This window comes from Myiozetetes cayanensis, unplaced genomic scaffold, assembly GCF_022539395.1.
Source record: "Myiozetetes cayanensis isolate MyiCay16 unplaced genomic scaffold, myiCay2020 scf7, whole genome shotgun sequence".
NCBI lineage: Eukaryota > Metazoa > Chordata > Aves > Passeriformes > Tyrannidae > Myiozetetes > Myiozetetes cayanensis.
Window position 1 is genome coordinate 49618940 of NW_026087964.1, and position 27789 is coordinate 49646728.

Genomic DNA, 27789 nt, shown 5'->3' on the forward strand with positions numbered 1-27789 from the left:
TTGACTCAACTTTTTCATTCCTCCTTCTGGCTTCAAAAATAACGATTAAATAAGAAAAACAAACAATGGATAGTTTGGTTTAACTCCTAAGAATTTTTTATTCCATTTGAGTGAACCAATACATTCTTCTGTGAAATAGGAAGCAACAGTCATTATTGTACATTTTTGTGTTCCACCTATTCTAATGCAACAACAGAGAAGTTTCCAAAATTTTTCTGCACTGTGGTAGTCAACTTAAGACTCATTTACTCTGTGACCGATGTTTCTGCCAAAGTCTCACAGTGACTGTAGTAAGTCTATCTGATGTTTCATAGTTTATGTTTTATCTCTCTACTGCTATCTCATTTGGTATTTTAGCCTACATCAGTTTAAATAAGCAGTAATCCTGCCATTAGCTTCAGAAGCAATGGTACTAATAGTGTACAACATTAACAGTATAAAAGTGAAACACTTCTTTGCACATACCTCAAGCCTGATAATTTTCTGACACACACACTGATAGTACCAACACACATACAAGAGATCACTGGAAAGCTGTCCTGTAGGCTAATGAGTAGAATGCAAAAATTTTGGATACTGAGGAGCTTGTTGACTATTACTTTAGGTCTTCCTCTCTCATCCTGTCAAAAACTATGGCAATACCCTGCCTGCAGTTTTACCAGTACAAGTCTGTCATAATCTGAGTGCAAAATCTACTCCAGGACACACTTTTACATCATGAAACATCAAATACATTTTCTATTGTTATTTAGAGTAATTTTACAACAGTAAAAGTCAGGTCCAAGATTTGGAAGCCTTATAAAAACGCTTGCTTCCTGAACATCTGGCTCAAGAAGAAAGGAGATACTGCAGCTGTGGATATTAAATGCAAGTAGAAGTAACGTTACTGACTGCTCAGTTGACACAGGAAAAACATCCAAATCAGAGACGGCAGGTTCAGAAGAAAAAAAAAAGAAAAGAATCCAAGACGGTGGATGGTATGTCTACCCTAGGACTGAACCTCCTCTGTTTTGCATGAAAATCACATTTAATTAATATTTGATTACTCATTGTGGTCAAAACTATGCAGCAAATGAAAGCCTGGCACCGAGGAGCTGCAAGTAAGCACGTCCCTGTTCCAATCCCTGCAAGCTGTCCTGCACTGCCTGCTGGCTGCTCTAGTCCTCAGATGGAGGAATTGCTTTTGGAAATGCTGACCTGATTGCAGATGACCTTGGCATGATTCCTGTCCCCGGCAGAAAACTCTGCACCCAGTGGGCACAGGTTTTGGCAGCCTGGCTTGTGGGTACCACAGGCTGGTGCTGCCCCAGCTGAGCCCTGGCCCTCTGGTCCCACGCACCAGGGCTGCACACAGCAGCCACACACACAGTGTGGCTCTACCACACGTTTCTCCTCTTCTCTCAATGGTAAGGAAGCATGTTGGCCTCATTTCTTATGAGAGTCTCTAGACAGCAGAGCACCTCAAATAATAGCAGCATTAATAGTGCTAGCATTGCACTAGGCAGGGTGTCTCAGCAAGTGCTTCAGCCCTCTCAAAAGTCTGCTGGCTGGCATCCTGCAAAGCCTCGGGTCTGCAAGTTTGGAGGCATTCTTCTCTCTCCTACACTGCTTTGGGTTTTATGTTTTCTTTAGTGGCGTTCCTGTCTAGCTTGTTGCAAACAAGATTTGAGTTATTTTCTTTTGTAATGAAAAAGTAATTAAAAAACCCCACAAAACGTTTATGCTTTCCATCTGTTTTTTGCATTAGTAAAACAGGCTAAGAGAAATTATTTCTTGAGACCAGCCAGTGCACACAATAAACCTGGAAATGCTCTCAGTGATCTCTGCACAATCTAGGATACAGTCAAGGGAATAAATGAGACTATGAACATAAACTCTCACTCTTTTGTTTAATGTCTGAATGCTATTAGACTCACTGGACCAAATATTTACACTATTATATCCAGAGGAACACCTGCTGTCTACTAGTACATACTGATATTATATGGAGAACAATACGGTTCAACTTGTCTACACTTGAAAATCAGAGACTGAAAGGGAAGATGTGGAGAACATGGGAAAATTAGTAACAAAAGGAAGAATGTAGTTAGGAATAAAACGCTAGGAGGGTCTTGTGAGCCGGAGCCATAATGTGAAGCACAGATAAAATGAGCACAATTAATGAGTGCAGATCCTGTAGGAAACACCACAGCAACTGTGGAGTTTTCTCTCCAAGATGAGGTTTTACCCACTCTGAAGGCCTCTGGTAAGTGACCTGTAGAAGACATCTGCTGGATTATTTTGGAGGAGATGAGAAGAATGTCCTCTGAACAGAAAAGCGATATACAGCAGCCAAGTCCTTATTACTGTCAGTGATGTGTCAAGCCAGCTGTGAACATTCACCCTTTCAATCACAGACTCATTAGGATCCATATGTATTTAGTTAGGACTGTAGCTCTAAAGGTGCTCTAACTGCTTCTACAGTAGTGTATGTTTTAACATATAGCACCTTGCATTTTGACATATAGGTGACCATGCTAATGCTGAGGTAAAATCCAGACTTCTAGCACTAAACTCCCAAAGTTTATATGTTGGGAAGCAGTCACTTCCCAGTTACACCATCAGTTTCTTTCTTTATGTTTAGCAAGCCGCCTATTTAAAAAAAGAAACATGGCCAAAAAAATGCTGAAAATTATTAGATTAAAATGTAGTTCAAGTAACCTAGCCACCTGCTTTACTGCTGGGGCTAGTGAAAGCTCTGGTCTTGTGGTGCTTCCCATCACTGTCCAGAAGACAGCTGCCAAAATAGGAATGCTGTTTCATGTGAAGAAGATAGCAGAAACATTCACCAGCTGACTCTGCTCTTGGTCATTTTCCCTTCTGCTAGTGCCTCAATCAGTGGCAACAAATCAGAGCCTCACAAAGCAGGCAGCCTATCCGACTGATGCCACTCGATCATGCTGCCAGATCTTCCACTGCTCATTTCCTGCAGCACAATCTGAAAGAAAGCCTGTTTCCATGCTTGAGCTGGTTTGGACAAAGATAAATCTGAAGGCTGCCTAGTAACTACCATAAAAGCATACAAAAAAAATTCAATGATCTAACCTACAAGTCTTCAGTTATTTGGTATAATTAAGTGGAGAAGAGGCCAAGAAAATAATTGCCGGAAAGTTTTCTTTTGACCAACTTATGATAGAAATTTCTCAACAGCTTCAAGGAACTCCATGGATGAACTAAGCCCTTCCAAGTCCAGAAGATTGCCCTTTTTGTCATTAAAGCGGAATAATTCAGTCTCTTCCTCGTCTTCCCGAAATAGATTGCTCTCTGAGGTAGGAATGATGACGATGCGAGGGACTGCATTGCTGACGACAGAGTCCAGGACTCCATTAGCTTGACTTTCTTGAGTTGCCATCTGTGAAGTACTTGAGTCTCCTCTACTGACACTGCTGCTATTCAAACCGACAGGCAGAGAAGCTGCGCGTAGGGAGCTGGTCACAAGTGCTGCAGGAGGGCTCTGTAGACCTGGCTGCCCAAGCACCTTCTCCAAACAGCTGGAGGAGAGCAAAAGCTGGAGCAGAGACACAAGCTTTAGTGTTGTCATACAGCATATGACTATTAGAAATACTCATTACCACTAGGCACTATTTGAGTCACCAGGCCTATTTTGCAAACACTTGAATCATTAACCAGAGAGAAGACCATGATATGCTGACATATACTGTTTGGAAAGCAGAGTGTTAAATGAAGCAAAAGAAGACATGCTCAAATTTCAGCAGAGACCAAAAAGAAAAACAAATTGCAAAACAAACAAAAGAAGAAAAGTACATTTCTATATCTGACCTATTTTACTATTAAAAAAAGGAATTACTCAATTTTTAACATCTCAGGGTACAAGACAATTACACTTTTCTCTCTTCTCATGGAAGAGATCTCAGAGAAGACTCAAATACACTGTATTCTTTGTCTTCATAATCCTTGTGACAATGGTGTCCACAAAAGCCTCCTAGTACTGTCTCAAGGAAGTCAGTGTTTTTTTGTTCACACATGGGACAGCACTTCCTTCAACAAAGAAACAATAAACATCCACTTGTTAACAATTTCTTGCCTGTCTATTTTGAGAGAATTCTGATTTCTAACTTGGCCCTGATGGCAGCTCTCCTGATTCCTTTCCATAGCTCTTTGTGCACAGTATGCAAATTCAGAGTAAACTAAGTAAGCTGTTAGTTAATATTTAAATACCCTGGCAACAGAAGGCATAAGTGATCAGTTTTGGCTTCCTTTAAAAATTGAGAATTAAGGCTATAACATCACTTTGTCAGATATAGAGGGAAGTTGGAAGTCCCTCCTTCCTGGGGGAAAACAACATTAAAAGTAAAATGCAGCTTTTACTTCGTTACTGTGTGAATTCCCATGAAGCCTAATGGAATTCAAAGTACAACCAAGCTTTCCTCAGATTGCTCTAAAGCTTCTTTCACAGTTATAGTTGTATTTATTTCTTTTAATATGGTTGTAAAGCCCATTAGTTAGCCACACTGAGTCTCTCCATGAGCTTCCCGTAATAGTTTTGTAAAAATTTTCCGCTATTGCCATTACGGTGTTCTAGTCACATGTACCATTCACTTCAGCATTCTTGAAGCATTCAGACAGGTAATTCCCAAGGATTTATAGGGTTTTGGTGCTGAAGCATCTTTTTAAAGCATTAGATCAGTTTTTAGGATGATTACAGTGTAGCAGGGGCTGTAATCTCCCTTTGTGTCCACCTAGTCCATGGCCTGTGATGCTGCTTTTATACTAAATGACAAACTAAAGGGTTCCTTAAAGCAAAAACGGAATGCTTTTTTTTTCGTTTGTTTCAATTTTAATTTTTTAAGATTTAGGGTTCGTCATCTCAGTCTAAGCAGGTAGTTTGGCAGAACATGTAATTACATAGTGTAGTGTAGTCTGATTTTTTTAGAAACCCAGACACATTTGTTTATCAGAGAAATTTTGTTGTCTAAAAAAATAACAACAAAAAAAGCCATCAACAACAGAATTTCTATTGTGTCTGTCCTCCTCTGTCTCTCTGGGTTTAAAAGTAAATACTGGTATATACTGAAGTTTTGTATAATTCTACTCCATAAGCAGGAATCATTCACCAATTCCCATCGATAATGATTTCTCTAGCTTCTCTAGCAAGTGGAGGGAGGCACAACGTGTTAAAAAAAGGGGTTTAAATCAATCTGACAGAAAAGAAAAGCCTATTCTTCCAGATCAAAGAGAATAATAGAATGAAAAACACCCAAACCCAAAACCACACTACCACTGTTTCAAGTAGTGTTTTCATTGCAACAGAAGGATAGATTTCTTTTGCTTAGTGGGCAGAACACCACTTCCAAGTTTTTAATAGTTTTCATGACAGGTAATTCCCTTGACACAAAACCTGGATGAGGAGAGGGTACTTGACATCTCTTCTTTGAAACTAAGTATCCAAACCTGATTTTTTTTTGTTTTCATTATTTATTCATTATTTATTTTATTATTTATTTTTTAATATTTAATTTTATTATTATCAGAAAGGCCTCTTCACTGCCATGTCAAGTTTCCAGGTGTCAGTCTACATCAGGTCTGTTGCTTTCCTAACTAACTGCAATAAGTCATGGGGCTGGATCATATCTTTGTGGCAGCAAACAGTTCCATGCATTTTTATGCTGTGGAAGGCACCAAGCCTGGGACACTGACTGGCTTCTTTTAAGGATGCTTTAACATTTTTGATAACCCATTTGCAACTGTTCATTAAGGAGTCTTGATCTCAGTCAGTGAAAAGAATTCAGAGGTACATAAGGTTTTTATATGTTTTTGAGATAGTCTTTTTGAAAGAAACAAATTATGAGATTATTTTCCTAAAAAAAGATATTTTGTTAAGTCAAAAAGGTGATCTTTCACCAAATTCGCACTTGTATTACCATAATTGAATATTTCTGGAAGTGCTGTAATTGGAATACAGTCAAAGAAAATCCAGTGATATTATTAAAACTTTAATATCTAAAAATACAGTGGGGCTTCTTTAGTGTTGGTTGGGGGTTTTTTTCAAGGATAAATATGTGGTCTCAAGGTGAAACATTCTAACTGAGCTTGAGAAATAAGCATTTATTCTGATAGTATGAATACTGATCCATCGCATTCAGCTAACACACAAAGGACCTTCATACCATACAGGAACCTCTGCTGAAATTATTAAGAAAAGCAAATGAGGCTTTGAATATTCAACGTAAATGAACTCTTCCTATCTCAGGTAATGCCACCGAAAGTTGCAGCATAATATTATTCTGCTCAAGGGTTATTTATCAAAGTAATTCAACAGATGCCTTTCAAAGGCAAAGTATAGCACACGAGCCTTCTTTTGGGCTACAAAATTGCTAAATTCCAGAGCACATAAATATTTATTTAATTGCTGAACAGTTTTACGCAGATTCACCTCAAATTTACTTCCCTTCTCCTTCCTTGTGAGACTGAGAGCCAGTGGTTCTCCAGAGCCATCTTGTCTTTGTCACTTGCCTACAACCTTGAACACATTGGACTGCTGATACACAACAGCAGAACTGGGTATTAGGTTTGAGCCCATATTGCTTGCCACCACATTTGAAGTCATTGCTTTTCCATCAATACTGTTCACAGCAGTTTCAGGGAAAGAACAAGGTTTCTCAGGACTTGATCTTAATGAGACACACGGAAGAAGACAGGGCGGATGCATGCAGGAACCAGGTCATCGGATGGCTGGAAATTTCCAAAACAGCTCCTGCTTTAAACTGCACTGTCCCTAGGCAATTACCATCAGAGCTGTAAGGTAGCACAGGGGGTAGAAGCAGATGTTGTAGCTGCCCGAGGTGTGGGTGTTTGTAAGCCTGTGTCTGTTAAAAATGCCATGCTGATATGTGCTTGACCTTGTGCCACACATACAAGCACTCATTTTGAAACTAATGTCACAGTCTGCCAGAAGTTGATTTATGGGTGACCTGCTGCTCTCATCCCACTTCCTCGGGGAACGGGGTGCACCTCAACAGCATGATGCCAAACCTCAGTGGTTTGGACAATGGGTGTGATGCATCCACAAAAGATGCTCTGAGTACTCACCATCTCCTCTTTCAGTGAGGGAAGGGTGGCAGCTGCCAGACTCTCCCAATCTTAGGGAGAAATGGGAGTTTCTTTCTTGTCTTCCCCCTCAACAAAAATAGAACATTTTAATGTACACTGAAAAGAAGAAAAAGGGTGGCTTCTATTATGTCAAACTCTGTTTTGCAGACTTAACTTTATTATGAAAGGAGGCTGTCACTATATAGACACAAGGGTCAGGATGAGAGGAACCAAAGCTGGGGTAGATAAACAGGCCAAGGGGCAAAGAACTCATCTTCTTACATCTGGTGCTATTGACCATGCTTTAATGCAGCTTCAGAGCTATGAGCTGATGCTGGCTTTCCCAAAACAGGCAAGATGTCATTGGAAAAAGTTAAGAAGGCATTACTGGCATTCTCATTTGTCACACACACACACACAAAGAAAAAAAGAAAAAAAAAAAGAAATAACAGCAAGGATGAAGAGGATGTTGGAATCAGTATAAATAAAGACTACAGATGAAACAGATAAAGATATAAACAGATAAAGGCTGAATTATCATTCCAGAGATGATGTACTGCAGCAAGGTTAACACTAAAATGGAGAGTCCTCAGCTGAAACTTTTTTCCATACCTTTTCGGCAGTGGCTGCATTGCAGCTGCAGCTCTTCGGGAGCAGGTCTCTCTTCTCTTGTCTCAGACTTGTTGAGAAAGAATGACTTCGGCGAGGCTTCAGTTTCTCATGAGAAGGCTCTACACAGTCAAGCTCTACATCGCTCCAGGTCTAATCACAAATGATGAAGGATTTCAAACAGTTGCACCCTTTCTCAAATTCTTGAAAGTCCTCAAACTGTAGCAAAAGCCAGGCATTCACTTACAGAAAAATAAAGCTGTTCTAACATAGGTCTCATACTCAAATCTCCCCTGGGGAGAGGCTTGATTTTTAGTCTTGTCACTTACCCTGGATTATTTTGCTGAACAAAAAAAAAAAAAGAATAAATCTTTTAAATCATGAAAAGTTATTCAATCTCTTTTCACCATGATCTTTTTCAAGTCTTTTTGTCTCATTGCTTGTGCTATGCATATAGCTGAAGAGCACCTGAATTCTAAAGATGGGAGGAAGTGCAAACAATCTGTTTAATATGTTTCACGGCATTCTGCATGATTGGTGCAAAACCATGGACATGGACAGATCCAAATACACATTTGTATTCATCCCAGCAGAATATCTAGAACACCTGGGGCTTCTCAGTCCCTCTGTTGATTTTACAAACCATCATTAGTGCATGGGAGACAACGGGTGGGCTCTGCACTCACTTTCTAAGAGCATGCCAGCAACGAAGCACAAACGTGACATTGCAACCATGCCGTTCCATTTACAGGTTTGGGCAGAGGCCATCCATCATCCCTTACTTTGTGATGACTTTTTGATTGGGTATCAATGATGGGGTCATTCCACTGTTTTCAACACCAGCTTTGAGGTATGGATAGATAGATGACAGATAGACACACAGACAGAGTTTCACACAAGTGGGAAGCTAGTGCATAATTCCTCTGCATCACCTTGCTCATGCATCTGTGTATTGCCACCTGTTTATTTCTCCTCACTTGCCAGATCAAACTGTAAATGCTACTTGATATGACTCATAAACATGTTTGTTCCATATGGTAACATGTACATAACACATAGAAGAAAGCTTTGTGGCAACAGCTGTTGCTGGTGTCGTTCTTTGCCCATCAATATTTTATTTGGGCATTCCAAAATTTTTCTCAGTCCCGCCGTCATGCCAGTCACCAAGCTTAGCTTTTATTTCAGCAGCTGCTGTTTCAGCTAAAATCTGTACAGCTGCACTGAGATGTCAGTTGCCCCAAGGACAATTGCCTTTAACTGCGTCAACTTGGCACAATGCAGCTCCTCGCATCACTAACAGCAGGTGTTTTAATTGAGGGTCCTAAGCCAAAGTTGTGCCAAAAGCTGAGGTTTCTTGTCCTTGTTATCCTGTGTCTTGAAGGAGCAACCTCCAACCAAAAACACACAGTAACCTGCTAAAACAAACAAATCAAATCCAGGTACTGACCAACTGTGAAGAAGAGAAAGCTTCTTGGATGAGGGTGGATGATGCAGCTGAAATCACCTCGTTTGACATCAAACAAAGGGACAATGGGGTAAAAAAAAAAAATTGGGAGGAAACTGAGTCAAGGAAAATCAAAAGGTAAAAGGGGCAAAAAAGGTTGGAAATAAGTAAATGAGGAGTAACCCTCAACACGTTTCTATCTTGCTTTGTGTACTACCTCAATCATTGAATGAAGCAGACGTGTAAGAAGACAAGTAGCCCCCATGATTTCAAGGGAGATACAGATATGTGTGGGCGCTCTGTTTGCTCAAGCTGCTAAGCAATCCCAAACAAAATATACTCTTTTTTATTTTAATGATAGGATATTTGCATATTATATATGCTAACTTCATATTGCAAGGTTAATCTGGGTATTTTACAGTTTATGAAACAATCACATTTGATACTCAGCATTGTGAAATCAGTGGTCTGCGAATGGAATTAAATTCACAGGATAGATTATCTCATTCTCCTTTATATTGCAGTAGAAATATTTATGCATTTATTTATATCTTCAAGAGCCATGACAAACACTAAATTTCATAGCTCGTACAAAATGAATCACTTTTTTTCCTAGGTCTTTTGCCCTAACATAGCAGCAACCAGACAAACATGAAAGTGCTCACCATGGCCTTAAGATTATGAGAGCCTAGCTAAGCAAATTTGGGGATCCTTGTGCTATGCGCTGTGATACACTAATGTCACACTCCACAAGAGGCTCATCACACACTTCAAATCACTTAGGCTCAAATCTGAACAACAGTATGCTAAAAAAAGGCTTTGCCTAGGCTAAGAGAAGCCTTTCACTTTTCTGTTTATTGTTTTAATTTAAAAGAAATTCTATGGTAGACATATTTCATGAAATACTACAGCAAAAGCTTGTCACTTCTAGACAAAGACTCTCCTGAGAGGTAGCTCGTCCACTGCATGGTACTCTAAGAACTTCTAATTTTGAGTGACAAAGCACACACCATTCAGGAGATGTCATTATTTTAATTATAATCATTACTACCTGTATTACAGACATAACCTGTAGGCTGTTTAGTGATAGTTAGGAATGCTGCTGTGATATGTGATACAATCACAAAGTGGAAGAGGATCCTTGTCCTCAGAGAGTTCACAGATTCACAAGCTGGATGTCTGAGGCTAACCAGTGAAGTGCAATGTGTTACTTTAACTGGAAGCCTACCTGGCATAGCTGTATGGTTAATGTGCAAGGGAGGCAGTTGCAGGAGTGCAAAGTAACCTCTCTTTTGTAATGGGGTAGATTTTGTTACATTAGGGCACAGGTACTGAGCCTTCCTTTCAGGCACTTAAACCCAGTGACCAATGCATTTTTCACTCAGGTGTGTTTTTTTTACCATTTGCCTGCCATCAAAGAGTTCAGAAATCTCCCTGTTGCTGTTATCCAAAAGGACAACTTCCATTCTCCAGCTGAAAATTCGGTGCAAAATTACCTTGTTTGAGAGTGGTGCACTGTTCAGGCTGTTTTTCCTGGTGGTCCTGGATCCATTTCCAAATCAAAGACCCCAGTCTTCCCCAAAATACCAAACAGAGTCAAAGTCTCACTGAAGCACAACTCCGTGGCCTGACTCTCACCTTGAAAACACTGTCACATGTAACCCAGGCCCATCCTCGCCCAGACCACTGGCTCCAGGGGAGAGCCAAGAGTTTGCCACTCCGCCTTTCACGGTAATTTACACCTTTGTGAGAGTTTGCCAGAGGCAGCTGTCGCTCTGTCAAGCTCTGCCAGGGGAAGTTTAGGTTAGATGTTAGGAAGAAATTCTTTACAGAGAGGGTGATCAGGCATTGGAACGGCCTGCCCAGAGAGGTGGTGGATTCACCATCCCTGGAAGTTTTTAAAAAGAGGTTGGACATGGCCCTTAGTGCCATGATATAGTAATTAGAGTTGGATCAGGGGTTGGACTTGATGATCTTGGAGGTCTTTTCCAACCCAATCTATTCTATGATTCTATTCTATGATTCTGGGAGGTTTCTGTTGCCCGAGCTGAACAGGGGGCAGTACAGGTCCCCAGGAGGGCCAGACCCAGCGTGGACCCTGCCGTAGCTACCACCATTCTCCCAGAGCCACCTTCCCAGCACCTCTGCAGGCAAGGCTGGCTTCTCGTGACTGAGAGAGGCAAGTGAGGTCATGCTGAGAGAGGCTGTGAAGAGTCCCAGGGGATCCTTTTATTTCTGTCTCACTCAGTCACCAGCCTTAGTGACACTTGGGGTATGCTTCTTACAAAACACCCCGCCGTGCTCCAGGGACCAGGAGACATTCACTCCTCGTGGTTAAAACCCAGGGAAAGAAATAAAAAATTTCTCATCCTACACAAAATAGGTTTCCTTTAAAATAATATGACAGCTTTTGAATAGGTTGGGAGACTTTGGACGGGAGATTGTTTCCTTGTCCTCCAGCCCAATCAGATATTAATTTACAAGCAGGAGTTGCTGACACAGGTAGTGTCTGACAATCACTCTTCTTAATTTGCATTAAAGACTTAACCTGAACATCTGTGGTCCCATTATGTATCTGGACCATGCAGATATGCTGGCCTGGATGCTTTTGCTCATCATAAATCATCATGCATAAACTCCCAGAAAGGCTTGGCATAAATGACCTCACATGACCCTCAACATTTAGTTACACTCCCCTCCTCCCCCTTTTCCGTTCTCTGATTTTGAATATGTATTTATAGAGTCACATATTTTGGGAGTCTTAGAAATGTTATACTCACTTTCCTTCATGGAAACAAGAAAAGACTTACAGCTTCTCCAGTAGAAACAGATGAAACACAAGTGCTCTTGGTCCTGCCAGCAAGAGATTGGTGGCTGGAAAGAGAGGTCCTGAATGATGACTCATTTATGGAGCCTCTCAGGAGGTCATTCTTTGATATTCGTATTAGGAACCTCAAGCAGGGAACAGCATTGTGGATGGTTTTTCTGAAGGAAGAAGTGAGAATAAAAAAAACAACAGTCACACTGATGACATGGCTTTGAAATTCATGTGGTAAAAGTACCATCTCTTGCCACCACCTATACATGGCTCCTGTTTGGATTCACAGAGTCTTACAAGTTACACATAAACATCATAGTTTATCTAGTAGAAACTACTCAAAAGGCTGAAAAGAAAATAACAAGTGCTTCTAGTCCTTGTGTCAAAACACATATGGAAGAGCTGCATGGATAAGTACTAAGAATTGAAAATACCTTGAAGAGCATGATTGCTTCTGATTTATTTAAAAGGTTAACCCAGAAAACTTTCAGGGTACCTGGTACAAAGATATTCACTGTGAAAAGGCATAGAATGAGTGGAAAAGGGGGAGAAGGCCAGAAGAATCAGATATTGTTACTTATTTGTATCACAACAGCTACTGTAAACTCCTATTGAAAATTAACGCTGTACAAGCACAGATGAGAAGGACGATCTAGACCCCGAATCTTTTCTTACTCATTAAATAAAAATCTCAGTCATGGCTGTGTGAGTCTACTTCTCCTGGCCCCAGCCCTGGCCCTGTACGGTGCAGAAGAGCCCAAAAGCCTCCTCTGTGCAATGCCAGCTAGCAGGGCAGTGCTAGCCAGAATGCTTCATTTGGTGTAACACCTCCTCAGCACCTCCCAGTCCATTATTTCAGCCCAACAGATGAAGCTAATACTGGCACAAAATAAATGAGCAAGTCAAGAAGTGAGGCAGCAACAAGGCAATGGAAAAGAATTGATGCAGGGGACTAGAGATAGATGGAGGATGTTGGTATACTGACTTTACACTAAGATGCAAGTAAAGTAGATGCTTATTGTAAAATCTTTGCTTCATAGTTACCAAGTTTGTTGAATAACTACTACATTTTAAATCATTTCTATTCTCAGGAAAGATCAAACGTTAAAATGATTCTCTATTGAAATGTGATTGTGATGAGATCGCTAGCTTGTAATCAAAAAAAGAAATCCACCAGCACCAAACCCAAATATTTGCCATCATCACCACTCTCAGTATACAAGACTTCTGCATCTCTTCCCTCTCTCCCTTCAAAGGTAAGTGAACAGCAGCTCTGTGTCTACTCTGGAGACAAAGACTGAAAAAAGCTGCCTGCACCGTCATTCCCGATTCTGCCAAGATGCCTGTTGGTGATCTGGCAGAGCCCCACCGAGCTGCTTGAGGAAGAAGGCTACTCACATGGTGCTGTATAAAAGAAGATAGTTAACTCTGTGCACAAAATAAAAAGTTCTGAGAAACAGCATGTGTTTACAGGACACAAAAGAAGGCCAAGTCCCCATAAGTTCCCTTTCATACTGAAGATCTCAGTCTGGTGCTGTAAAGAAGCTGCAGCTTTTTTCCCCCCATATGTTTCTTCTCCTTCTACCAGAAACTGTAAGTCCGAGAAGCTGAACCTCTTCCTTCTGACACAGATGTAGCTTTTCATGTGTCATAGCCTACTTGGGCCTGTAAACTGTCTGATAAGTTCAAGCTAGTGTAAAACACATCGATCTGTTCATTAAGTGGGATTTCGTGCAGAGACCTCCTAATGGTGGAGGTTCAGGAAACATATGTTTGATGATGAATTTTTAAGGACAACATACGAACACTGTCTTGGGGAACCAGAGTTTCAATTTTACTAATATGTGGGAGGACTATTGAGGAACATTTTGCTGGCTGGGATGGAAGTGTGGATTTTGAAGGGAGTTTTAAATTCTATGTGTGAAATACAAAATACGTATGAATTTATGTACTTATTTAATGATATTTTTATAACCTGAAATACAAGAGTCACATAGCATAAAATATATAGTAATTGCAAGCAACTTTTTGAGAATATAAAAATTATTTATGATTATTTATTATTTATGGTGGTGCAGTTTTGAACCAATCATTTCTGTATAATTGTGCTTCACTTGGGAGCAAGTTGGAAATGTGGAGATGCAGAATTTCCCTGTTTGCTATGAAAGAATGGTTACAAAACCTAAAACTTTCCAAAAAACACAGCTATGTTGTAGAGTTATTGCGGAACATAGAGGCAACATACAGGTTTTTACAGAAATGAAAGCTTTCTTTCCCACAAAAAAGCATTTCATGAATTAAAGCTTTGAGTATGTTCCTTATTTACTCACATTTGTTACTTCCAGTGATACCTATCAGGGAGGGAAGTGTTTTTCTCTTTTATACTGGTGAGGAGTGGGTGGACAGGAGTGTGGGCAGATGGGGAAGAACATATCAAGTAAAGTCTCAGGTCAGTTCTTAAAAGCCAAATCCTAGCACAAAGGTCATCGTTGCATTTTCAGTCACATTCATTGTAATGTACCTTTTCCTTCCATTTGCACAAGGTAAGGAAACCCCACAAAAAGGCTTGCTTGTTTTGTTGAGGTGTTAAGATGTACTGACAGCAATTCTCTGCTCAGGAAAGCATCCTGCTTTGCTAGCAGTACTTCACTAGTTTGAGCCATATTTAAATTCTTTAGATCCAGATTTCCAGATGCCTCTTTCTAGAGATATTTGGAAAATAACTGAGGTTTAACTTGGTTCAGTATTTCCAATATAAAATGGTAAATTATCCGCTGCTCAAACCCTTAACTGTTTAGCCTGAACAGACTGCCCCACTCAACTGTAATTGGATAAATTACTTTCAAGGCATAATGTAAATAATTAGAAGATTTGGAAATTATCCAGAAACACTAATCTTTACATATATATTCATTATTGACTGTTCAAGCAAAGTTGGTCCTGCCAACTTATTTTTACCAGCTGACTTATTCACCAACTGTAGTTGCTTTTACAGTTTCGAAACTGTATTCTTGTTTTATCCCAAGGGACCCAACATTACTTCTTTTCCTGACTGGATGGCTCTCAAGTGTATGAAATGTCTTCACAACAAGTCCATAAAAACTCCTCTTGTTGATATGTCTAGAAATATAAGTCAGAAAGCGGGGAAAAAATTAAAATACTTATTAAGAAAGTGTCTGAAATCATGTAGTGGACTCCAGACTTTTTCTTAACATAGTCTTAGTAAAGCCAATGCTGGTAGGAAAAAGACTAACTGAAGCAGTTCACTATCGTAGAGTCATAGAATGGTTTGGGTTGGAAGGGACATTGAAGGCACCTTAAAGATTACTAGTGCTGACCCTGCTGCCGTGGGCAGGGACACCTTCCACTAGCCCAGGTTGCTCAAAGCCCCATCCTGCCTGGCCTTGAACACTTCCAGGGACAAGGCATCCACAACCTCTATGGACAACACGTTCCTTGCAAAAATAATATAAGGACATGTTGGAAAGCAGTACCATGGAAAGGGACCTGGGGGTCCTGGTTGATGGCAGGTTGAATATGAGTCAGCAGTGCCCTGACAGCCAGGAGGGCTAACCGTGTCCGGGGGGGCATCAGGCAAAGCATCACCAGCCAGTCGAGGGAAGGGATTGTCCTGCTCTGCTCTGCACTGGTGAGGCCTCACTTTGAACACTGTGTGCAGTTTTGGTCACTGCAATGTAAGAAAGACATTAAGCTCTCAGAGAATGACCAAAGGAGGGCAATGAAGATGGTGAAGGGCCTTGAGGGGAAGCTGTATGAGCAGTGGCTGAGGTCATTTGGTCTGTTCAGCCTGGAGGAGACTGAAGGGAGATCTCATTGAAGTTACAACTTCCTCATGAGGGGAAGCATGGGGCAGGCACTGATCTCTCCTGTACGGTGACCGGTGACAGGACCCAAGGTTATGGCCTGAAGATGGGTCAGGGGAGGTTTAGGCTGAATATTAGAAAAAGCTTCTTTATCCAGAGGGTGGTTGATACTGCTCCTCAGGGAAGTGGTCACAGCACAAAGCCTGACAGAGTTCAAGAAGTGTTTGGACAATACCCTCAGGCACAAGGTGTGATTCTTGGGGATGGTTCTGTGCAGGGATAAGAGTTGGACTCAATGATCCTTGTGCATCCCTTCCAATTCAGCATATTCTGTGATTCTGTGATCAGAAAAAAATAACAGGTTGATAATGCATCAGCCAGCCATACAAAACTTCTAATTGAACTTCTGCAACTTATTAGAAACATTCTCCTATTCTAAACTGAAAGGCTCTGATAACTTAAAAAAAGTCAGATGGTTTTTGGAGGATGCAAAAAGGTGTTAGTTACGATAGTAGATATTTTCAAATAAAACATGTCTCTAAACTGGAGCAACATGGATTTGACAGATGGACCAGTCGGTGGATAAGGTCACACTCAAGGAGTTGCAGTCAATGGCTTGATGTCCAGGTGGAGGTCAGTGATGAGTGGTGTCCCTCAGGGGTTGGTGTTGGGACCAGCAGTGTTTAACATCCTGGTTGGCAACATGGACAGCAGGATTGAGTGCACCTCAGCAAGTTTGCTGATGACACCAAGCTGTGTGAGCTTGACATGTTGGAGGGAAGCAATGCCATGCAGAGGAAGCTTGACAGGCTGGAGAGGTGAGCCCATGTGAACCTCATGAAGTTCAGCAAGGCCAAGTGGAAGGTGCTGCACGTAAGTCAGAACCCCAAGCATAGATACAGGTTGGACACAGAATGGACTGAGAGCAGACTTGTGGAGAAGAACTTGAGGGTGCTGGTGCATGAGAGGCTGGACCAGAGCTGGCAGTGTGCACTCACAGCCCAGAAATTCAATTATTGTATCCTGTGCAGCATCAAAAGCAGTGTGGGCAGCAAGTCAAGAGAGGTGATTCTGCCCCTCTACTCTGCTCTGGTGAGACCCCACCTGGAGTGCTGCATCCAGCTCTGGGGTCCATATATGAAGATGTGGACCTTTAGCAGCGAATCCAGAGCAGGGCCACAAAAATGATGAACAGGCTGGAGCACCCCTCCTATGAGGAAAGGCTGAAAGAGTTGGGGTTGTTCAGACTGAAGAAGAGAAGGCTCCAGGGAAACCTTACAGCAACCTTCCAGGGGGCCGACAGGAAAGGTGAAGAGGGACTTTCTACAAGGGCATGTAGGGATAGGACAAGGGGGAATGGTTTTAAACTGAGAATAGGTTTAGATTGGATATTAGGAAGAAATTCTTTACTGTGAGGCTGGTGAGGGACTGGAACAGGTTGCCCAGAGAAGCCCTGGATGCCCCAATCCTGGAAGTGTTCAAGGCCAGGTTTGATGGGGCTTTGAGAACCTGGTCTAGAAGAAGGTGTCCCTGCCCATGGCAGTGAGTGTTGAAACTAGATGATCTTTAAGGTCCCTTCCACTGCAAACCATTTTATAATTATATGATACTATGTTTTCACCCTTTCTAGGTGTATTTCTACTAGTCTTCTGAGCCTTCTTACAACCACACTGTCATGCATCAGGCATTCAAAACAAAGAACTCAATTTGAAGGTTCCAAATCCTGGTTGTCAGGCAATGGAATTTAACAGTTTTTCCACTTCTTGGGTGAAACAAACCTCATACTGATGACTAACCCTGCCATCTAGTGGCATATATATATATATACACATTTATCACATTTACCACCATGGCATCCCTATGTTCTGTCAGAACTTTTGACACAGAACCACTTTGTAGTAGATAAGCTTTGAAAGACTTGCAAAAGATCTAGAGATATGCTGAATAGCAGTTCTGTTGCAATATCACTGCCAGTGTTTCAAAAATCATTACATACAGCTACAGGAAGAAATTGCACACTTTGAAGTTATATCTCCTGTGTGAGGCACAGCTTCTTCTGAGTACATTACTGTGAGCTGTAGAGTTGAAGAAAAATACTTAGAAGCTCACTTAATGCTGAAAATAGGCTGAGAACACTAAGGGGTTGTATTCCTTTCCTTATGTTAAACAAACAAACAAACAAAAAGCAATTGCAAAAATAACTCCCCAGAAAACCTGTTTTTGCTGAATTTTTGGAAACTAGGTAAGTAAGTAGTTTTAACAGAAATTACTTACTTTGCAAGGTACTTAACAGGAACACATTTCTCAGCTGAAGCTGGGAGGACATTCCTAAATAATATTTGACTTCAAAAAAAGAAGTTTTAGCTTGCTTAGTGTCTGGGAGATGCAAGGTAAGTTTGTCCTTGTTCAAAACATTTCAGCAGCAGCCATGCCTACTTATTCTCTTCCAAAACTACTTTGTAACTCCTTTTAGGACTACATGACTGAAAACACAATAGTTTTTGTTCTGTCCACAGTATGCATGCCTCCAGGTCCTGGGTAGCTCAAAGAGTCACTGACCTTTCCGAAACACAAGGGGGTTCTTCTTCACACTTTCCCTAAATGCTGGAAAAGGCTGTGTTCATCTCTGGAGACTTACTGAGACAGTCTAGAGAAGTTATCAAAACAGATTTTAATGGACCTTCTCCCATTTTCCAAAAAGAAAGGTTTCTGTTTTTTGGAGAAGTGTCTTTTATGGCGTATTATATTCCCATTCTATTCACCTAATCTTGTAGGTTTCCCATCAGAGTAAAAGTATGGAAATCCTTTTTAACAAAGCATTGTTACTTTTCTAATCATCTACTCCATGGAAACAAGTTATCTTTATACTCTCTGTCCCTCACCTTGCTGCATTCAGAGGACCTGAATAAAAAGCAGAATTCATACCTTTCAGCTTAGACACTCATTCACAGGCTGTGAGACGCTTGAGAAGGAAATAAAAGGGCAAGAAAAGTTGGCTAAGAATGCAGCTTATTGAGGCTAAATAGTGTTTGTGTATTTGTTTGTGTGCTGGGCTGGCACATTCTGTTTTAAAATATACAATAATTGATATCTGTATTAATAAGTAGAACTGTAGTATATTTTTTCTAAGTAGGCATAGGTTCAGAAATATTTCATACCTAAAAAAATTAAAGTGTTTCAGACAAGTGATCATTACATTTTGCGCATTGAACACTATTAGTGCCAAACCTTAATTTTTTAAGTCATAGTTAATATTTTTGAAAATGGGAAAGAGTAGAAAGCCCTTTCCTGAAAAAACTCAATGAAACAAATATGAAAACAGCCTTAAGAAGGTATTTCATTCCACTGAGTATTTCAGAAATGTTTGCTATATTTTTCAAAGGCAAACGCTTGTTGACCAACACTAGAAAGAGTACTAATGAAAAATAGCCTTTTCAGTATATTTGGAAAACTTTCTAATTTGCAGGGAACTCTCGTCTGCATTACTAGCTTACTACAGCTCTCACTTTGCACAGAACTTCTATGAAAATGCTGTTTGCTTCTCAGAAGGCTACTTCCAAAGATCATCAACTTCTTTAAATTAATACTGAAGTCGGTATAAAGAGAATAACTTAAATGCTTCAGAAAATCAAACATCAAACATAGGCTTGTTTATCTTCTTAAACTGGTTATGATGTGATTTTTGAGCCTCTCTGGTTGGCACCTTCTACCTGGAGAGTGCTCTTAGTGTCTATCTGATATGATGGAAGATGACCTGATCATCACCTCCTCCTTCAATCAGTCACGGTGTTGTGCAGCTCCACAGGACAGAGCAGGGTTGTGAGAGAGAGGAAAGGGACCATTCTCTGTTGGCCACTCCTGGGGCCACATCAGGATCTTCCTGTACAGTCAAAGCTGCCATGTAGCTGGCAGGTGTGGCACGGGGTCTGACTACCCAGATGCCATCCTAGGATGGCCAGTGCAGGAACAGGCACTGCATGGGGTGAGGCTGAAGGAATGAGAGTAATTTGTTCCTTGTAAAGAAACACATTTGAATGTACAGTTAGACACATACCTATATTTTTACTATACCTGTATCTTGGGTGAATTATTGCATATATGATGGGGTTGTAGATTGCAGAAGCTTTGGCAATAATTGCTGGCACAGATTTGGAATATGGTGTTAGGGCGTTGCCTCGACTAAAACAAAGCAAAAACATTACACACAGCTATGCCATGGATTATTATAATATTAATAGAACATATTACTCCTTTTGGCTGTTTTTGTGCTATTATTTCTTTTGGTAAGAAATACCCCTGAAATGTTGATTCATTCAAATGCATTTTTTTTTTCAGATGAGAGGTTTAAATTTCACAGCATGTACTTGGTTTCATTCATTTGGAGAAGATCAAATACATGCAAGTAATTAGTTATCTACCTGACGATGACTAGGAACACAAAGAATCACTTTCCTTGTTTCTACAACAGGCAAAAGAAACCCCAAAACTCCTACCAAAGAACCCCCATTGTGGTCATCTGGCAAAAGTGAGTGCTGATAAAAAAGAAAACAGAATCAAATCTAAAAATCTTTCAGCAGCAACATCTGTGCTGCACAGTAATATGTGTCAGTAACTCAGTTTCAAACACTGCAAAAGGAAGAGAGGACCAGAAATGGTTTGAAACTAGTGTTTTCCTTTTGACTTTAAGCTCCCACTGTCAGTCAGGACCCTAATTATTTAACACCCTTTCAAAAAGGAGATCTGCTTCATGTGGGTGACAGTACTAACATATTTTCATTTCAGAATAACCTGTGTTACTTTTCCACTTACCCTGCCCAGGCAATCAAGGTGACACAGGCATATGGAGACCAGGACAAGACAAAGACAATGATGACCACAAAAGCAATTTTTGCCAGTTTCCACTCATTCTTCATGGACTGAGAGAGGTGGGATTTCCGGCTGCAGGACCCCAGCTTTTGAACATCTCTGTGAGGGGGATGGAATACAGATATTTCAGCAGGACAATGAAAAACCAAGGTGCAACATCTCTAATATGTTCTCAGCAACATGCAAAATGAAGTAGATTTCATATTTCCTTACTCTAATTCTTCTTTTGTCCTCTGATATTTAAAAACTCTAGAATGTAATTAATGTGGCAAAATGGCTGCAAGTCTTATGTTTGCCTGTAAGACCAAGCCAGAACCCCTGGGACTACAGGAAAGGACTGCACTGTCTTTATCCTAATACAAGGAGGGGTTCAGGTTGCAAAGGTGTAGAAATTAGTACCTCTTGCCCTTTGTTGTTCTCGGAGATGGAGAAAGCAAAGGCACAGCTGGATGGAAAAATCAAGTCTTAAATCTTTCTTTTTCAAGGGAAGAAAAGCTTGCAGAAAATCAAGTTCACAAAGTAACACATGCTGGAATATCCTGACAACTCTGAGGAACCTTCCCAAACATTAGGAGGACCTTTTTACTTATCTGCAAATTTATTCACTGGAGAAGAGTATTTGCAGGTGGCAGTACAACACGCAGTCCTAACATTTTTGCTGAAAAACATCCAATCAAATTCTCTTCTCATACCAAACACACCATTTTTATTTTAAAAACGTTTTATGTGGTTAAGCATTTTATATTGCTTAGCATAGAAATAACAATTTTTACATATCAGTGTTGTTAAATGGAAATATATTTCAGGTTGAAGACATTAATTACCAGCCAGCAGGCTAACAAACTTCGTTCTGTTGCACTGTGAACTTAGAATAGAATCATGGAATGGTTTGGGTTGGAAGGGACCTTAAAGATTATCTAGTTCCAACCCCCCTGCTGTGGGCAGGGACACCTTTCACTACACCAGGTTCCTCAAAGCTCCATCCAGCCTGGACTTGAACTCTCCCAGGCATGGGGCAGCCACAGCTTCTCTGGAGAACCTCTTGCAGTACCTCACCACCCTCACACTCAAGAATTTTTCCTAATACCTAATCTTAGCCTACTCTCTCTCAGCTTGAAGCCATTTACCCTTGTCCTGTCACTACCCACTCCTGTAAAAATTCCCTCTCCATCTTTCCTGTACACTCCCTTCAGGTACTGGAAGGCCGCAGTTAGGTCACCCCTAAGCCTTCTCTTTTCCAGCTGAACAAACCCAATTCTCTCAGCCTTTTCTCATAGGAGAGATGTTCCATCCTCCTCTAATCATCTAAATTCATAAAATGAGCTTTCTGTATTTAGTTAGCAAAAGGCATAGAAAAATCTTATGTCCACTGTGCTTCACGTGTGTGCAAGACACCATTGTTTTAAGGATGCATTCTTTTCTCCCTTGTTTGATGTCAAGTATGTGTACACAAAGCGTGAAAAACAAGACAAAGGCCAAAAAAATAGAGTTCAGTAAGAACTTCAGTTTAGGCATACAGATAAATGTGGCTGGAAAAACAGAATTTAACTTTATGTAGCTGAATGATTCAACAAGTGCCTGCAGACAGGTGCAGAGAAAAGCCATCAGAGCGGCTGACAACTGTGAGCAGCAGGGAGGATTCACAACACCAACCATGTGCTCATTACAAGAAAAATAACTGACAGGATGAAGTTACTTTACAGATCTAACACCCTGTTGATTTTTCATTTCAAATATAGATCAAAACTTTTTGTGGAAAAAAAAAAAGTCCTAACAAGCATAGCCAGATATTGTACATGTAGCTGTGATGCTTGAGTGAAGCACAAGGTTTTCTGGGATGCCTGTCTTAAATAAAGCTGTCAAAAAATATGAAGACTGTTATGTTTACAGAACAGCTCAAAGGCAGATGATCCCTCCATTGCTACATGTTATTTATTATCCCTTGGGTCTGAAAACCCCTAAAATATACAAGGACGAAGTTTCTTGTAGTGCAAATCTGAAAAACAAATAACTCAATCAAATTATCTGATGTACTATTAGTTACCACACTGGAATAAGATTAGAATCACTAGAGACTTCTTTTTCTACTCCCAAATCCGTACATCCATTCCAGATTTTAAATAGGCAAAAAATATTTCTCCTGTTGCAGCTGCTGGTGATCTGCCACTGCAACTCCAATTTCAATTCAGAATTATTTTTGATTAGGATTTTTCTGCAGTCAAAGAAATTGAGAAAATCTTCTAATGCAAGAAAAGGAATATGTACTTCTTTCAGCTACATTGCTTACCTGCCAGTACGTCTTATGGCCAGGAACATTGACAAATAGCAAAGAAATATTATTATCAGGGGTATAAAAAACACGCAGCAACATAAAATCATGGTGTAACTTCTGTTTGCAGCGGAGTAGGTTACATAGTCCCACGTACAGGATATCATCAAGCCTTCAGGCACATAGGAACCTATGGAATACATGGAATACATTACTCGCACATACACCCAAAGTTAGCACAGTTGCTGATCCAATAACTAAGCCCTTAAAATAAAACCTGTACTGTATCCATAGCCTTCGAGAGCTGTGCTGGCCATGTCATATGTGTGGTCTGAGAATGTGAGTGTGCACATGGAGAGGAGGTTCTGACTGCCAGACTCCCACATGCACACCTAATACTTCACCTGCAATTTGTTCTACTTGAATACAGCCTAGGGGTAAGGGGGAAGAGGGTACCTGCAAAGCAGCAGGTGTAGATGTCTGGTACGACAACAAACCATTGGGTGGTGGCCAGGCATCAACCAAGGATTTATGAGAAAACAGTTTTGTTTTTTTTTAAATACCCCAAGAAAGACTAAAAAAAGACCACACAGGGGACACTAGAAGAGAGAGAGAGAGCAGACAACATACTCCACCCGAAGAGTGGAGCCAGGCTCCATCCTAGCGAGTAGAGCCACACAACAGCGATGACCTGTATGGTGCGTTTCTTTGAAGTCCACTGTATGGATTGCAGGGGCTTAGTGATCACAAGGTAGCGGTCAATAGAAATAGCCAACAAAGTCATCATTGAGGTTATTCCGAAGAGTGCTCCACAGAAAGCATATAAGTCACAGCCTGAAGCAGAAAATGGCAATGTCAGGGATTTTCTTGAAAAGACACATGTTTTCTCTTGGAGCCCGTCATAATAAACCTCCCATTTTTTTCCTGGCTCAGGAGTTCTCTCTCATTAGAAGAATTTCTTAGCCTCACAATTTCATAGTTATTGTTTATTAGAAAAACACAGATATAAATAAAATACAAATATATGTATTTTAAAAGTCCTACTCCACTGCAGGCTGCAACTGGGAACTTTTTGTCAATGGAAAACTGCCTCAAAGAAAATCCAATCTAATTAAAGTTATATTTTCCTGGACTGTTGCCCAATATATTGATCTTAACAGGCTGCAGCAGACGTCTGTCTGCCAATGACCGATGGGTGTTTCAAAAAATGACTTTGGTTTATGTAGCTTAAAAATACAGAAGTGGTTTAAATTTGATGACTAAAAGAACAGCTGTAAAACAGCTTCAACTCCTATTTTTAATGGCAGCACTTTTTAAAAGAACTGACATTTTTTACATGAAAGAGATTTTTTTAACTCTCTTTGCATTCAGGTATTGCACTACCAGATGAAATTTGTAGAGTTAAACTGTCCAGAACTTAGTTCAGAAACCTGTGTCAAAAGATCATCTATTTTTTGAAATGTTGCATTGCCCTATGTGGTTATAGACAAGAACACACTAGGAATGGTAGGCAGTCAAAATACCAGATTCAACTTTAAAAAAGACTTCTGTAGTCTTTATAAGTAACCTGCAACTAAGGAGCAAATGCCACTCAACCCAAATCAATTGTGTCTTCTGTGTCAGCACAATAATTTACACTGATTTTACCTAAGGGGATGAGCAAGACTAAAACCAAACTAAAGCAGAGTCCCTTCTGTGCTGCTAAAAAGTACATGATCTCTGGGCTTGCTCCACCATTATACAACCACTATTTGGTTTAAGTTTTCACCCAATGATGTGTTAAGCAGCATCAAGGACAGCATCAAGCCTTCTGAGGTTCTTGCTGTACTCACATTTCAGCTATAATTTGAGCATTCATCACCTTTTCTTTCTTGCAGTTGTCATGAAGGGAGCTTAAATTTGCAGACTCCTTAAATTTGCAGAGTATTGTTATTTAAATCTTTTACTTAAATATGAGAGTCGTAGAAGCGTGCTAATGGATATCAACATACAATTCTAAATAAAAGTAGTAACTACACCTTAAACTGATACAGAAAAACTCTTTACAAAACTTTTCTACCTATTTTGTCCCTTACAAGCTAAAGGGTAATATAATTACATGTTGATGTTGACTCCTTCCTTTCCAAAATATGTAAGATAAAAGAATCAAACCCATAATACAAAACATGTGACATCATGCTGACTGATGATGTCAAGAACTAGGCATGTAACTCAAGAGATCTGTGCTTGGCACAAGCCAAGACTGTTATGGCAAAAATAGACTGCAGACAGCGTAGAGCTGGTGAGATACGAATTAGTGATGAAAAGTACCTATATCTCCAAGTATCCATTTTCTGTGCAAGCTGTTGACAAAGCACATGGGTGCCTGAGAAGCCGACATCAGGAAGTCACTCACAGCTAAATTCATTATAAAGTAGTTTTGGGGTGTCCTCAGCTTCTTATTGCTTAAAAACACAAGAAATATATGGTTTTAAAAAGACAAAGCGAAAAGTTAACTGTAAAGCTTTGCTTACTGGCATAAACAAATACTGTCCAGGTTGGAATAAATGGTTACTTACAGTGAAACAATTGCTAATCATGCATCAGTCAATTACTACAGCCTCAGCTGTAGTCATTTCAAACTTATGACTGACAAGAGCAGGAGGGATAAAATGGATTGTTTCCTCTTCAAACTGAGAAGACTTTCAGCTGTATTGACAGTATGGATTGTTCAGGAATAGAGCAGTTCCCTAGGAGTGCTGTGATATTGATTGTGTTTTGCACTGCACATGACCAGGATCTAAAGCAGGTTACTGAGCCAAAGGATCTGTTTTTGGTGATACTTTAAAAGATGCTGACCTGAAAAGCTGGCACATTGCCACTAACAAAAAGACCCTTTGCAAAAGTGCTACCGCACAAGGGGAGCGTGTAGAGAGATTTGGAAAAAGTACTTTTGCTCATATACATCTCATAAGAGAGAACAAAAGCTCTCAGCTGGAGATGAACGGGCAGTATTAAACGCCACAATAAGGAGTGTGAAAGCAACAGACAGTCCGCAAGCAAAGCTTATCCAAAGAAAACAAACACCACTTCCAGTTCTTTTCCCAACATTTCACCACCTCATGTAGTCTCACTTCCTAGGGATATCTGGAGTTACAACCTCCTTGGAAACTTTCAGTAGGTATTCAACATTACCCTTGGCTCTGTTTGAGAGGAATAAAGATACTGGTAACATGATAAAGAACCTCTCACTTGTACTTGGAGTTGTTTGGTTGAATATGCTGTTGTTGCTCTAATTAAATATCGTGTCCAACTAGGAAAATTAAATAATTTGTGAGTTCAGTTCACCCAAACCCTCAACTGTCACTTTTGAGGGGATATACTGAGAAGGTGTAACACTGAACTAATAGTCCCTCAGTCTGAACTGCTGTATTGTCTGTATTGTGAGGTCAAAGACTTTGATACCTAGAGTTTGAATTCAGGATTTTGAGAGTGTTAGGTACATATAATACAAAAAGGGGTGACTTGGCACGCTCTGTGAGACACAGAGAGGAGGCAGAATTTTATAAATAATTTTGTTCTAGCAACCTTCAGTAGTTTGAAATAATTCTTTTCCCCAAAATGTCTCCTTCAGTGTAAGAAGGAAAACAACTGAGGGTTTTCTGATGTGCTTTGCAATATCAGTATTTGCAGCTAACATGAATTTCTTTCCTCATGCTGATAAACAAATATGAAAAAGAAAGTGAGAAAGCCACCTCAGTGCTAACAAATTCTTGGGTCCCGTATCTGCCAGCAACTGGGTGAGAGAGGGTGCAGAGTTCACACCTTCCCAGGTGCTCAACTGCCTGTGCAGATTTTCCTACCTTGAAAATTTAATGCTTCTTTTTTTTACCAGCTAAAACATACACATTTCAAGAAAAATGAAGAGCTTGTGCTGCATTTTAAAAATCATGAAGGTACCTACATTCTCAGGGAATTCAATTCCTCCGTTAAATCATATTAGAAGTCAATTATTCAAAATAACTGATTTATTTGTCTTAAACATTTAAGAATAGGAAACTAATGCTTGGTTCATAACCCCACCAGTGTCTTTAGCATTATAAGGCCCCTCTGCATCAACATGCATAATGACAGCAAGCAATGAAGGAGGAGGATTTTGAAATCCATCATCACATTATGGGACAGAGGGTAGCTATTTTTTTTCCATGAGATTTTTGCAGTTAGTAGCTGCAGTAACTTTGGCTGTCTATTACTCTACCAAGAGAGCACACAGACTGACAGAAATCCTATGATCTGCCTGAAGCAGGGAATATGCTGGTGGCATGAGCTCATTTCGTGTAGCTCATTGATTCTTTGGTCCTTCCAGGACATCTGGGCTGCTGGGAGGAGTGTCAGTGTTTGTCAAGTAATTCTGCAAATACTACAGGGTAAGTGTCTGCAACAGGGAAATTGTGGTTTCTATCATTAAAAGTGCTGAACCGTTCTTTAAACTTTCAATTGGATCTGTTTACAGATCAAGGTATTTGTTTGCTCATTTTCTTTGATTCCTTAAAACAGGAGGAATTCACGCTAAGGTTATCAGAGACGCATATGGATGTGTGTGTGCGTAGGGTTGCCTTCTTCTCGTTGCCCTTCCCCATCTGTTGACATCAGCCCCTGCTTGGAGATTTAAACCAAGAGGAAAGCAATGCAGAAATCTGCACTCATGAACCTCAAGATCAGTCCGGTTAAACATGAGCAGAATTTTTGTACCTGTAAAATGCGTAGAGAACTAGGAGGTTTCCAATGATGCCAATGGAGCCAATAACGAGAACACAGGTTCCTACAGTGTAAAGAACGTAGGCGGGTATCTCTGCCTTGGTCACAGTGTGTGGCTGGGTACTCATGTTCG

The 27789-nt window shown here is 40.3% G+C and overlaps 1 protein-coding gene across 1 annotated transcript; it reads right to left on the bottom strand.

Annotated features, from left to right (window-relative positions):
• Positions 1-167: 167 nt before the first annotated feature.
• On the bottom strand, positions 168-27789 carry LOC126651825 (melanopsin-like). The gene is made up of 9 exons (XM_050338166.1): positions 27651-27789; positions 25230-25363; positions 23550-23753; positions 22938-23109; positions 20594-20749; positions 19856-19963; positions 11953-12127; positions 7702-7851; positions 168-3547 (listed from the first exon to the last, which is right to left on the bottom strand). The coding sequence occupies exons 1-9, from the start codon at positions 27782-27784 to the stop codon at positions 3167-3169; spliced, it is 1614 nt and encodes a 537-aa protein (XP_050194123.1). The 5' UTR covers positions 27785-27789; the 3' UTR covers positions 168-3166.